This window comes from Zingiber officinale, chromosome 10A, assembly GCF_018446385.1.
Source record: "Zingiber officinale cultivar Zhangliang chromosome 10A, Zo_v1.1, whole genome shotgun sequence".
Lineage (NCBI taxonomy): Eukaryota > Viridiplantae > Streptophyta > Magnoliopsida > Zingiberales > Zingiberaceae > Zingiber > Zingiber officinale.
In genome coordinates, this window is record NC_056004.1 from 86045200 (window position 1) to 86060505 (window position 15306).

Below are 15306 nucleotides of genomic sequence, written 5' to 3' on the forward strand. Positions count from 1 at the left end.
GAAGCAACAGCGAGGTTTGGGGATCGGGAGGAGAAATAAAGAGGAGAAGGGAAAAAGAAAAGAAAAAGAAATATTTAAAAAAATTAAACATTTCCTCGTTCAAATAGGGTTAGTTTAAACATGCTTTTCCTAAGCCTATAAATGCATCCCCGCAAACTCGTCATACAAACTTCGAATAATTCCCAGAAAATTTCTAAACATTTCTAAAAGATTATTTTCTCAAATAACCTTATTATTTAATTATTATTTGGGTATCGTATTTTACAAGCTTCATTCCAATCAATCAAATTTCTTTGAGTAAATCTATAGCATACATCCATTGCTAAAATGAAACTTTAGATTTGTTATGAGTAATTTCAATTCCCAAGAAATACTTAGGACATCCCATATCCCTCGTCACAAAATGTTGCTGCAAATATTTTTTAGTTTCGTCTATCGCACATATTATTGCCGAATATTAGGATGTTATCAACATAAACAATAAGAATGATAATCCCATTTGTGCCCTGTCGTACAAAACACAGAATGATCCGATTTACACTGTTTGAAGCTAACGACACTGATTATATTACTGAATTTATCAAACGAGACTCTGGGGTTTTGTTTAAGACCATAAATAGCTTTTTTAAGTCGGCAAACCATAGTAGCATTCTCCCCTTGAGCAATATACCTTGGAGGTTGCTCCATAAACACGGTCTCGTACAAATTGCCATAAAGAAAGGCATTTTTCATATCTAGTTGATACATTGACTAAGATTGATTAACAGCCAAGTAAAACAGAACTCTAATAGAATTCAGGCAAGTAGTAGGAGAGAACGTCTTAAAGTAATCAACACCATGTGTGTGTAAATCCTTTGGCCACCAAACGAGCTTTGTATCGATCAATAGTACATCAACTTTAAATTTTGGAGTAAATACGCAATGACAAACAACAATATCAACATAAAGTGGTGTAGCCACCAGCTCTCAAGTTGGTCGAGAGATAAGGGCAGACATTTCCTCATCCATTGCAGTTCGCCAAGTCGAGTGTTGATAAGCTTGAGAGAGGAAGTTGGAACTTCTGTATATCATAGAGAAATAGCAAAGGCTCGGAATGTAGGACCAGGGTAATCAAACGAAATATGATTAGACAAAGGATGAGTAATGCAAGATCAAATACCTTTACGAAGAGCAATAGACGGATCAATATTGGAGGAGTGAGGAGCATTAGGATCTGCTGGAAGAGGAGGTGAGGGACATGAATCTGGTTTTGGCCGAGCACACCTCATGTACACCGATAATGGTTTAGCAGACGGAGTATCTGTAGTGAGAGACATGGATGGTGGGATAGGTAACAAGGGGGGAAAAGTATAGTTGAGACTAAAAAAAACGTAACATCAACGTAGGTGTAACTGTGTTTTGACGGTAATATCCTTTTTGTGTATGAGAATATCCATGCATGATACATTTAATAGAGCGAGGAGAATTTATCCAAGCTAGTAGTAAAATTATAAACAAAACAAACACAACCAAATATACGAGGAGACTTAAAGAAAAGAAATTTGTTAGGATGAAGACAAGATAAGGGGATATCACCCCACAAAAACTTAGGAACATGCATGTAACAAAGAAGAGTACGAGCTATGTCTAAAATATGACGGTGTTTGCGTTCAACAATTCCATTTTGGTGGGAAGTGTATGAACAAGAGGTTGATGAATTATTCCATGAGGATTATAGAATGTAAGCACTGTCTTTTAAATGAACTCAAGTATATTATCGGTACGAAGAATGCGCAAGACAAGATAATATTGAGTTTTTATTTCGTTATAAAATGATGTTAACACCTCAGGAATCTCACTCCTATTTTTGAATAAATATAATCAAGTTATGTGAGAATAATCATCAACAAGAATTATAAAATACTGAAAACCTTCTCTCGACTCAATTCTACTAGGTCTCTAAACATCACAATTAACAAGTTCAAAAGTAAAAGAACTGCATTTATCACTCTAGAAGGAAAGAAGTATGATGGTGTTTGTTGAATTCACAGGACTCGCAAATCAGTAGACAAAACAGGAACTAAACTTTTGAGAGAGCAAGAAGATAGGTGACCTAGACGACAAGGCCACTAATAAGGAGACACAGTTGCTAAGAGTGAACTTACAAGTGTAATCGAATCCATATAGTATAGGAATCACTCTCATGTTCTCCACCAATTATCCTCTTCGTATGTAGATCATGAATAATACAATAGGATGGATAAAAAGATACAGAACAGTTATGAGCTTTTGTTAGCTGACTTATGGACAATAAATTAACCAGAAATTTAGGTGCAAAGAGAATATTATCAAGAGTGATATTTGCAGTAAGCCTGACAACACCTCTGCTTGTAATCGGAGAATATGTATCATTGGCTAGACGAACAAGGGATAAAGATGAGGAAACAAAAGAGGAAGAGAAAACAAACTTGTTACCAGTAATATAAGCAGACACATCAGAATTCAACATCCAAGACTTATCACGAGATTCACGAGATACAACAAATGCACCTAGAGGTGGCAGAGGGAATGCTAGCGAAAGAGCGAAACAATTTCTTATAATCAGTATTAGAAACAAAGATCATATCATCTTGACTCTGGTGATGGAGTTGATAGTTCGGTAGATGCATTATTAGCCCAGTCATGCTTACTAAACTTTATCCAACACTTCTCGGAGGCATGGTTGGAACGGTCATAGTGAATACACGAATGACTACTCCTGGTGGTATCAGTTCGACGGCCATGACCACGACTATTACGACCTTGAAAGAACCCACAACCACGAGTAACCATAGTTGAAGTGTTAGGATGATCCGTGGTCACACGAAGAAACCGAGGCAGAAAAGGATGTCGACATAGAAATCGAGAGCATGAGGCGTCAGCGCAGAAATCTGCAGCACAAAACGTCGGCGTCGAAATCGGTAGAAAAGTTAGGTTAGAGAAGGAGAACTTGGCTCCTATACCATGTAGAAGAGAGAGACCATATATTTTTCATCACAATAATCCACTTACATATATGTATTTATATACATAAGGAGGGAAAGAAGATCCTATAAATATGGTATGTCTATTAATTACAATCAATCACATCTCTATAATTAAGCTAATCTAAATCAATCATAATCTATACAATTAAGGGAATCTTCGAAAGTATTCACAGTAGGAGATGACGAGTTGTCTGTAACTGAGAGTTTTAAGTATTTAGAATAATTTTTATAAAAGGAGGGATTGAGAGAGATGTTTTACATAGAATACAAGTGGGATGGTTGAAATGGAGGAAAGTATCAATTGTTCTTTGTGATCATAAAGTAACTCTAAGACTTAAAAGGAAAACTTTACAAAACGACAGTTAGACCTACTACGTTATGTGAAAATGAATGTTAGGCTATGATGCAAGCACATGAACAAAAGATGAGAGTTGTAGAGATGAAGATGTTTAGGTGAATGTGCGGACATACAAGGATGGATAGAATAAGAAATGAAAATATTAGAGAGAAAGTTGGGTTACACTTTTTTAGGGAAAACTTCAAGAAACACGTTTAAGATGGTACGAACATGTACTTAGACGACTAATAAATGCTCCAGCGATATGAAACTATGACAAATATCCATATCAAACCAGGAAGAGCAAGACCAAAAAAAGATTTTGTTAGCAATAATAAAATAAAATAAAATTTATTTAAATATAAATCATAATATGGTAGGGGATAGAGCCTAATGGTGTAGAAGGATCCATATAGCTGATCTCGTCTGGTGTGATAAGGTTTGATTGTTATTGTTATCCCCTTCTGTTGAATTTTCTTTGACTGATAATAATCCTGGTAGTACCATGATGTTTCCCAATTCATCAACATAACTTAGTTTTCTGTTACTGATGAACCAACCACATTTTTGCATACTTGAGAGTTGCATGAACTGGCAGGCAATATATCTTTTTATTTTTATCCATAGTTGAAATATGTTTCCACTGTATCATTAGATTGAACATTTCAAATTGGTAGTAATTTCGGTGCTCTTTTTGGAGTTTCATAGTAGTTTTGAGATTTAGCTAACGTAGATTTTGTTTAGTTGCTTTCATTCAGATACTTTAGTTTTGCTTCATTAAAATCAGTTGGTTCGGTTGCTTTGTACTAATTTTGTAAATGGATCATTGGTATTGATTGACTGTTCTGACTAATTCTGGTAAAATTGATTGTAAATACAAATACTGCATCAAATGCTTATCATGATTGTAGATCAAAATCCTGATGGGAATTCTATATCGGCTGTGGTTTCACATTCCAAATTTTCTGAAACTATGAAATTACTGAAATTGTTTAAATTGAACATGTCCCCAGCTGCATAATTAAAGTGAAAACCAAAGATAAACAAAAATCTGGGAAGTAGCTATATTGAAAACATGAACAATTCTGGCATTTGGAAACCTTTTTAAGGTAAAATGAAGCAACATGACATATCATGCAAATCTATATTTTTGGTGAATGTCTAGCAAGCTCCTGGCTCAACAATGTTTAGTCTTTAGTCTTCCCATTGTAATTCCTCCTTTACTCTTATAGGTTTATTACATGGTTGATCTCGGGAATGGTGCTAAATATATGAATTTCACGGGTTGTGGTAAATCCTTCAACCAGACATTTACTCTAAAACACTTCAAATTTATTCCTGATAGTTACTCTTTTGTTTTCAAAACTGAACTTCTGTTTTTGTTTAGTTTATGACATGGTTTGTTTTAGTTTGTTAGTGTGTTACACTCTTCATCTTTTTCACTGCTGCTTGAACAAAGCACAATAAAACAAATTGCTACTAGTTCATTCATTTCATACCCACAATCAGATATGTCAATCTCTCCAACTGTTTCAAATCATTCATCAATTCAAACATCCCCGCAAATCAAGTGTTTTTCGATGATGGTCATGGATTCTGCCATTGCCGTCTTCCAAAGCTCCTTATGTTGTACTTAAAGCTAACTTAACCAAGAGTTTCAACTTGATTACATTGAATTTCTCCTCAACATTCTATAATCTATACCACTAGGGATGTCCATTGATTTGCAGAAAATATATATTCCCAATTTCAGCTTTAGATGGATTGACTAGGCTAGTTAAGAATGTTCCTATTAGTGGTTCACTAAAGCATCTTGCACATTGACCTCCTATCCCAGACATTTTATTGCATGTGAGACCCACTCTACCACATCCTAACCTCTTGTCATCTCGACTCATTTAGACTTGGTAGACAATATCATTTTCATTGGTGTTCTTTGTTTCCCATGTTAAGACCTTCGTAATATGTTTCTTAGATAAATGACACAATTTTAGGTTAACTAAGATAAAAAAATTTCTTGCTAAATGTGCAAATTCCACTAGGGGCTACTTTACTTCCTCCATCATTAACTATAACACTCATGATCATTTGCCTAAATCTCGCTCATGGTTTAAAATCTTATACCATGCTAAGTGAAACAGTTGAAATCTATCATTCTGATAAATAATGTTTCATGTGTTTTGTTTTATGCCAACATTTGATACTTCTTAGCATGCTACAATACAAGTCAAGATAAATTAAGATAATGTTGTTATTTTTTTTAGCTCGTCTCAGTATGAAATAATGACAAACTTATACTATTTCACATAGAAAAAATTTAAATTTAAGTATATAGTTGTGTTTTCTTCTTTTGTCCTTTTCATCTCCTCCTTTCACCTCCAATTTGCCACTAGCATCATCCATCTAAACATTGGCACAATATTGAAACAATATCATTTTAATCAAAGAATAAAACTCTGACATCACTCAAGATTTTGAACCGTCTTCACTTATCATGTTTCCTTAATTTGCATAGCTTAACATCATTTCATGCATCAATGATCATCTTAGCCTTTTGTTATCCAAGTTTCTCTCCTAAGCTTGACAAATACTCATTATTAAGCATTCATTCTATATTTACCTATGATTTTAAGTGTCTTTTCTCAAGAATTTTCTATCCAAAGCTCAGAAATCAATAGGAAACGCAAATGTCTTAGGTTATGATTGTGCTCTGCAAGAACCTACATGATTTAAAATCTCATGCTATACCGAGTGACAAACATTTACTTTCGCTTGTCAACTACACGATGCCTACACTGGCATGCCCCACGACCGCTGTGGAGGAGTTGCTCGAGCTGCGGGGCTCGCGCAAGGATTTTTTTTTCCTTTCAATTTATTTATTTTTCTACAATATATATTTTTAAATTTTTTAATTGTTATTATTATTTTTTTAAAATTCTTTTCCTCTTCCCCATATTTTATTTATATGAAATTTTATTTTTAATTTTATTTTTAGAAGTGGGCACACACACAGTATTACGGGGAGAACGTTGTGATATTTTGAGTTCTTGCTCCATCATATCCGTTTTGCTTATTTGAGTTATGGAGGGCAAGGAGGCTGACTCCATCGTCCTTAGAGTAGTAGACAAGGAATGCTAGGAAGCAAGACCAATGGTGGAATTTGACCTAGGATGAAGGAAAGAGTATTAAATATGGCCAATCTTTTGATGACCAATATTGGTTTTCAGAATGTATTAGATAGCTATGTAAACTCGAATTGGACTTTTCATTTACCACCTCTATACTTGGTACCCAAAGTAATAATTCCCATGACCCACAACCCGCAAACTCAAAATTCAATAATGTGTTAGAGTTTAGAAGTATTTTTTTTTGCCCCTAGGGCGTAGCGCAGATGGTGGGTGCATGATATCTTTGGCGTAATGGTCAGGGGTCAATTCTTAGGAATTGACGATATGGGACTTACCCCATCATAGCCCTAACACTTGTGTACCTGCATTTACCTCTCTCCATATCTATGGGACCGACATAGGAGACCGTTAAAGTAGTGTATCTACCTTTTTTAGAAGTAAAATTTTCTATAAATAGTAGAGTTACAAGTTTGACCAATGGGAGAGGAAAAAAATTCGTCACCAATCTCAGATGTGGCACCGTCACATCAATACCTATGTTAGAGATTTGACATCCCAATATCAACACTCTATGTGGACACTCAATAATTCTATCAATCAATATAAAATTTTTCAAAATGGTTATGTTAGAAGTTTAGGCTGACACTTATGGTGGATACTAATACTCAAGTTCAGCTAACATAAGCTAGGTAGGTAGGTAAGTTAGCATGGTTTAAAATTTTGAATGGTACTGAAATTTTGATTTATAACTGGAACGATATAGTTTCGATATCGTATCTTATCATGTCATGCCAATACAATTTTAGTACCTTTTGAAATATAAAATATATTAATTAAAAAAAAATATTATTATAATATTTGATTATTATAAATACTTACTGTTCCGGCCTAAAGATCGTGGATGGTCAAACCACTTGTCAACGAACTTAAGCAGATTGTACGACTCCTAAGGGGATGCCGGCGAGGGAGAAAAATGGACTTGAGGCTCATAAAGAAAGAGGTTAGAATGGTGTGGGGAGGTGTCCCAATGAAGCTACTCCGATGCTTAAGTCAATGGGTTGTGCATGAGTTAGAGGAAACAAGGAAAGGCTGGGGAGTTTGAGGACCCGTGTGCGTGTCCTTTAAGGCCCACATGCCTTCTACCATTGTCAGATCCCATTTCAGGGTCTTGTTAACCGATCCCTTCAACATGACTTAATCTGCAAGGAGCAGAAGAGCTAGTCAGTGATTGGGGAAATCTAATAAAAACAACGCCTTACTCCATCGTTCCTCCAGCACGACTGCATTCAAGCTCAGCATGGCTTGATAGAGTAATTGACGCTGGACATGATAGCGATTATCCTGTAGGCAGACGAGAAGGGAGAATTGAGGACAAGGCAAGAAGAGGAACCACAATGAGCATCCTTCTTCATACAACATAAGTATTATATAGACCCTGAACCCTAAGACTAAAAAAGGAAAGAAATCCTAAAAATTATTAACAATTCCTATCTAATAAAAGGAAAGAAATCCTAAAGGAAAAAGATTCATAATCCTAAATCTCTAAACGTACACAAAATCCAAAAATACAAAGATAAAAGTTATCAAAAATACCTTAAATACCAAAAATACCTTGTAATTATGAAAAATAAAAATTATCAAAAATACTCTAAATACTAAAAAATCTAATAATAATAATAATTTGTAGATCGCTCGAGGTTGAAAAGAACTCGTACTCGAGTTTAGAGTAGTGTCAGGTGATTGCTCAGGAGGATGATCCTGTGGTATCAAATTGGTAAAATCTTCTAATAGCTGTTGGACTTTGGGAATCATCACCGATCCGCTGATGCTCTTGTCCATCTTTAGATCCAAGTAGATGCCTTGTGTGTGCGGCCTCTCAAATTCTATCACCTTCGGAAAAAGGTATTTGTAAGCCCTTCTCACAAAACACTTGTGGTTCAACTCATTAGCAGCAAGGGCTCACTGTTTGGAAGAAGCTTTCATCCTTGAAGAAAAGTGCTTCAATTACTAATTTGGAAGATTGTGATCCAGGTCATCACACATGAGAATTTCTCTTATCATTCTCATGAAATGGAGACTCTTCTAAGATCACTGCAATCCAATGGGCCATGATTGTTAACCCTCTACATTGGAACTAGCTCACCCACTTATCTCTCTTACTCTCTCATGGGGTTGCAGGAAAAAAAATGTACCTCTTCCACTTCTTCATTTTTTTTGTGAAGTTTCTTAAATTTATCTCAATCAAGATTTAAAATCTCATTTCGAGTTGGAGGTTTGTTAGATTGAATTAGATAATTTCAATATCATATTGTAGGGTTGATATGTGGTATTGGCGACAAAGTAGAAGTGGAGGAAAGAGATGAATAAGGAGAAAAAACAGTGGGTAATATATCTAGAGGAGCTATTTGGCTGCTTCATCCTCAATCAATAGAAGTTCGAAATTTCAACTTTTCCGGAATCGTGAATTAAAGAAAACACTTGTTGTCGTCCAATCCTCGTGGAGTTTCATGTGAGATAATAAAACCCTCATGGAGTTATATCATGAATTGTGCAGTTCTTATGGAGATTATGTTGTGCACACCTATTCTGAGTTGTCACATACGAGAGGCTATTTTGAGGTCTCTTGCTAAAAAAATTTATAATAAAATTTAGTCCTGTAATCTTCTTCTACTTAGCTTGTTTACTTTTAGAATAAGGCTAATAATTAGATAATAAATTGGATTGAAATTTTGTAGAAACAAACTAAAAAACAATGAATATTACTTGAATTCATTGTGATGCATGCCAAGTATCTGCACACATTCACACAATCAACATGGACAACATAAGATAGATTACTCTTGCCAACTAGTATCAAGGATCATTAATTTATGAATTAATATATTTTGCTAGTTCTGTTGGGCATGAGATGAGATTTTAAACCATGATTTAAATTAGCTAATATTGTTCTTGATGTTGTTGAACTTAAGTTATTGCAATAAATATTTGTTATTTTGATCTTTAATGTTATTTCCCTTGTCAATTCCATTGACTAAAATCGTTACTCTTTTTTCTCCTTATCCAGGTAATACATTAAACTGCAATCATCCTGTTGTCATGGAACTGATTCTTGATAGTTTGAGACATTGGTGAGTTATAGTGTTTATTCATGGACATACATTGCCTTATATTCAAGGCTTAAAAAGTTTTGCATATAAGCCAATCCTTAGTACTGCATATTAACAATATGACATATATGTAGATGTGTTTGCAACCATCACTAGTGTGTAACCTTTCTTACTTTAGAAGCAACAAATTTAGATAATTTCTATGTAGAAAGTAGATTATATCAACCACAGAATGACTGCCAAAGTACCATACTGCAATAATTTATAAGTTTCTAATACTTTTCACGAAGCTAACATTTTCACCCGTAAATGATATGGTAATATTCTTTAGAGTAATCGTCATGATTCAACAATCACTTTTAACAATCACGTCATCTTCACGCGAGTGAGTAGTGATTCATATATTTCTGTCATGACTTTGAGGTACAAGTGAATCAGGAGCTCCACCTCTGTTGAGATAAGTTATTAGATCTTATGCTGTTGCCATTATATCTAATGTCAAGATTTAGATGTGACCTATTGATGTTAATCATTAACTAACATTCCTTTTGATTTGTCACATCTTTCATATCCATGGATCTAGGGTTGCTCTCTCTATTCTTTAAATTTGGTTTGCATAGAAAAATTGGATTATTGTCTCCTCCATATCTGGTCTGTTTCAACAAATTTTTAAATAGGCTATAACTCAATATGCTAACTCAGAGTGAGCCACTTGAAGATTAGGGTATTGTGCCCAAATATAGATTATAAAGTCCTTGTCTAATTGGAGAGAATCTTTGATTTGGTTGCATATTAAGGCATACGACATGCAATTTTGTAGACCTATTTTGAAGTTGCAGAAAATATATATCTAAGTTGAAGTCACAAATTTTGCACTTGAATAGTAGTTTTCTGCAATCATTTAACTATTGAACTGTTTTCTTTACTTATCTGCAAATTAGTGAAGTCATGCTGCTTTTATATACCATTTGCTGAATAGGTGCTCTTTAGGAACTAGAAAATCCATATCAGTTACTAATGAGACCTAGTTATGTCTGATATCTTCATTATTTGACAGTCTTATTTGACCTTGCCTTTTCTACATTATTTGCAGTTAAATATCAAAATATTCTCCAGAATAGATTCCTTCATTCAGCATTTAAATGTTTGTGTTCCTAAATTTGTAAACAGTGTTGCATATTAAATGATAGGCAAATGTTCTTCATCTGTTGATTAATTATGAACTACCTGGTAAAATTTTTCTCACTTCTAGGTCAATAAAAGGCAATCTTTCTCACTTCTAGCTCAATGTAAGGAAATGTAATCTAGTTTTCTTTTGGTTACATTTTTCAAGTTGTGCATGGTCATATTATTTTCTGGGATTTGGTTGATGGCACCTGGGCAATACACACTAAACACATTTACTTATGATTTAAAAATGAGCTCGTGTATTTTGTTATTTATTTTCATCTTTCGTGAAAACAATGCTAGAGCAATTTTAGTCTTTTTTATTATTTTACGGAATTAGGATTTAGGGTTATTTTCGTCTTTGCAATATTAGGGTCTCAAGTCTATTTAAATAATGGATAGTTGATTTTAGGGATAGTTTTTTATTAATAAGAATTTATGACCACACCATTTCTTCCCGTCGAGTTTGGTTGCCTATCTTCTGGCATTCTGCGGAATTAACAGGGTTTAGAAGATTGCTTTCGATATTCGTGCGCGAATCAACAAAACAGATAGTTATTCGTTGCATCAATTGGTATCTGAACCAAGTTGATCTTGTGGAATCATGCCACCGAGAAGACAACAATGCATCGACAATGCCTTTGATCATGATATGGAGCAGCCCTTTCAAGAGATGGTTGACAGACGATTTGACTAGATTATGTAGAGGATGATGGCGATGTTTGGAACCTTTAATAGGGGAAATCTAGTTCAACACAATAACTATCACGGGGCAACCTCTGATGTGAAGGGCATTTTTGACGAGGAGGCTCCCAGTGGCGTCGCAGAGCATCTGATAAATTTATTTGTAATTTCAGGCTTTGACTGCAAGATAAGTGCATCCGCATGTCCGCTTCCAAAATCAAGGCAGTAGGACTTCGAGGAGGATCCTAATATGTCTCTCGGAACATGACAAGATCCGGACGGAATCCAACCTCGACGAACGACCCCTTTGTCAGTGACAGCGGAGCTAGCATCTTCGACAATTATGTCTTCGTTGATATCTTGGGATCATTGAATTCGTCTTCTCATGGTCATTTTGCTACTTCATCATCGACACGCCATTTTTGATGACCTTGTGGATTCCACTACAAAGACCTCGTCCGCTATGCCTATCTATGCTAAGCAGGTATATGATGACGATATATCTGACCGGTGTTTCAGTTGAGAGATTGGGCATAGATAATTGGAATGTAAAAAGGTTGCAAAAAAAGAAAAGTGTTTGTGGAGAATTCACAGGAGATTCAGTGTATGATGAGGATTCTCTAAATGAAGTACTATTGAAGGAGATGTCAAAACAACATTAGTAGTTCAACATTTTTGTTTGATGCAAAATTGATAGTGGACGATGATTGGCTGCGGAGTAATAATTTTCAATCAGCATGTACTATTCTTGGCAATGTCTCATCGGTCCAATTCATAGGGTCACACTACCATTTTTAGTTAATGAATTTTAGTCGCAACACCTTTTGCATGATAGAGGGAAGGTTTATGAGCAACTTGAAGTATTTGGTATCCCAATTCCAAATTATGCTCTTGTGAATAGAGAATATCCTTATCAAGAGCTAGAGTACTTTATTGAGGAAGAAGATTATATTGAAGTTCATGTGAAACGCTTCTAGAAGCCTTTTGTTCATAAACGTGTAGATGGAGATGATCATAGTATATTGTTATACTATCCTAGCTCAGTTGGTGGTGGAATGAAAGAATTATTTCGAAAGGTTGGAAACCTTCTAGTGAATTTCATCTAGAGGTTGGGAGAGTAAGAGCATCCACATTAGCTTCTCTAAACACAGAATTTATCTTAAATTCTATATTTTACGTAAAAAAATCTTTGCATCAGCTATTTTATTCATTCCCTAAATTTAAATTTCATGAATAGTATGTCTCTAAATTAGAGAATTTAGGGAATGAGATTCATTCCCTAAACATTAAAATATCATTTAATTTGGGAGGAAAAAAATAAAGGGAGTGAATTTGGTAATGAAAAGTAGATATTATATAAGGAGAGAGAAAAAATAGTAAAAAAATGGAAGAGAGAGAAGAGAATAATAAAAAATAAAGATAATGGAAATATTAGGTAGCTAATGTAGTGTGTAGTGAAAAATGATCGTCGAAATTTAATAAAGTGGGCGGTTTATCCTAAATTTTAGAGATATTATAGAGAAATTGACATGGATGCTCTAAGACGAGAAGACTCTTACATTTATGAGGAATTCATGCCTACCGGTGGAATAGATGTAAAGGTGTATACTGCTGGTCCTGAATATATCCATGTAGAAGCACGTAAATCTCCTGTTGTTGACGGTGTTGTGATGAGGAATCTCGATGGAAAAGAAGTGAGTTTTGTTGGAACCCCAAGGTTGTTTTGGTGTGAACAACAAGTTAAGTTAGGTCCTGTGTGTTTCTAACCTTGTGTCTAAGTGTGCAGGAGCTTAGGAGCACAGGTAGTCGAGCGGAAGACGCAGCACGCTGTGCGTCCGAGGGACGAAGCGCTGCGGAAGAGTACACCGGCGGACGAGAAGGAAGCGCGCAGTGATTCCGAGGGACGAAAGCCGGAGCGGAAGATTGCTCGGGGAGCAAGAGACGCAGCTAGCGAGAAGGTCGACGACCGAGGGACGAAGACTGCGGATGAGTACGCTGGCGGACGAGAAGGAAACACGCGGCAATTCCGAGGGACGAGAAGCCGGAGGGAAGCCCGCTCGAGAAGACTGGAAGTTGGTTTCGGGTGAACTCTTTTCCGGATGGCAGAGATCACCCAAGTGAGCGGATCCGGAGGAGAAGAACCGGACCGAGGCGGGACTGAACCAGAGAAGAGGTCTAACCCTAAACCCTAAAACCCTAATGCTTGACTTTGGGCTCCGGACGAAAAACCCTAAAACCCTAAACCCTGATTTTGACCAAGATCGCGATTTACGCGATTTGAACGTTGGGGGATAAAGTTTTATCCCCCCAGGGCGCCCGGAACCCTTCCAGGCGCCCCGACCAAGGCTATAAATATAGCCTTGGTCCAGAAGCTTTTAATAAACTGAGAACTCAAGCATTCTTTCTACACTTGTACGCTTTTCTGTTTTAAGCTTTGGCCATTTCTATAAAAGGCTTCTCCACGAAGGAGATACTATCCTTACGCTTGATTAACAACCTTCCGGTTGTACCAAGTTTGATATTGTGTTCTCTTTTATTATTTAATTATGAGTGTTATTCTCAAGATTAAGTTATTTGTGGGTTTGGTTTTTATTTTTGTAAATGAAAGTTTTGGGTTTTGATTGCTAAGACTAATAGATGAAAAGCATCATGACATAATCTAACCTAGCTCAACTATAATTGTAAAGGAATTAACAAAAACATTAAGACTAATATACTAAATGATATTTGCTTACTATTTTACATGATTCAATTTCTTTGAAGCTCCAATGGAAATTAAAGTAACTGGACAGCAGTGACCTTGGACATCTCAAAATTACCATCCTATAGCTTTCTTCATATCGAAATCAGATCGAAATACAACTCCGCAAAGGAACTTTGGGAGAAGTTCCTCAGTCGTGACGCTGACGTACGAAGCCAAACTCGCTAGACGAGATCCGCTCCATAATCACCTCACCACCGCGACTGGGAAGACGAGACAGCACATCCGCACTCCGTAATAAAAGAAATCATCACTGATTTCGAATCTCGGAGAAAAGGTAAGTAACCTAGATTCGCCAGTATGCTTTAAATTCATTTCAAAAATTCAAAATGGGCATCACTAGTAGATGTTTTTACATTTCAAGGACTTAGAAAAATTTCATTAGAAGAATTTTTTCAACATTTGAAGTCGTGAGTCAAGATGTGCAGGAATGAAGGCAAGAACAACGTCGCCCTCAAAGCTTCAGAGACGAACCAGAGTCGGAATCTTCTCTCGACGACGAGGAAATGATAATGATGGTAAGAAGATTCAAGAAACTTTGTAAATCGGATATCTAACCATCCACGGGGAAGAAGAAAAGGACGATCCGCTGCTACCACTGCGACGAAGAAGGGCACGCTAAAGCTGAAAAACAAGAACAAGGAAAAGGGTAAGAAGCCTATCCAAAGCGAAAGCCCTAAAGGCGACGTGGGACGATACGTCGTCGGAGTCAAGTCGAGGCATTCTCCGGACTTGCTCTAATGGCAAGTCATCAAGACGACATCGCGAGTCAAGCTCTTGAAATGAGCATCGAGAGCATCGGAGCTTCGTCGAAGAAAGCAGCGGTTCGGGGAGACACGGAAAACGAACTCGATAAGGTAAGTCGAGTACGTTCTCTTCCTCCCGATAAACTTTATAAATTTGTTAAGTTATTAACTAAAGACTGCTGTAAATTAGAAAAAGAAATAAAAATTTAAAAATAATTTTAGCTAAGTCTTGCCCTCTGAAGAATTAGATAAATCAAAATTGGAAAATGAAAATTGAAACTTGAAAATAATGATTTGAAAATTCAAGTAGATAATTTGAAAAACCATGCATGCTCATCTAATTCTAGAAAGTTTAAAAATTTAAATTGGTA

General features: G+C 36.0%; 1 protein-coding gene across 1 annotated transcript in view; it reads left to right on the forward strand.

Annotated features, from left to right (window-relative positions):
• LOC122026749 (isoamylase 3, chloroplastic-like) overlaps positions 1-15306 on the forward strand; it is a 53990-nt gene that overhangs the window by 18252 nt on the left and 20432 nt on the right. The window contains exons 11-12 of the mRNA XM_042585473.1: positions 4575-4632; positions 9535-9598. Coding sequence (XP_042441407.1) covers positions 4575-4632; positions 9535-9598 — 122 coding nt within the window. The remainder of the gene's footprint in view (positions 1-4574; positions 4633-9534; positions 9599-15306) is intronic.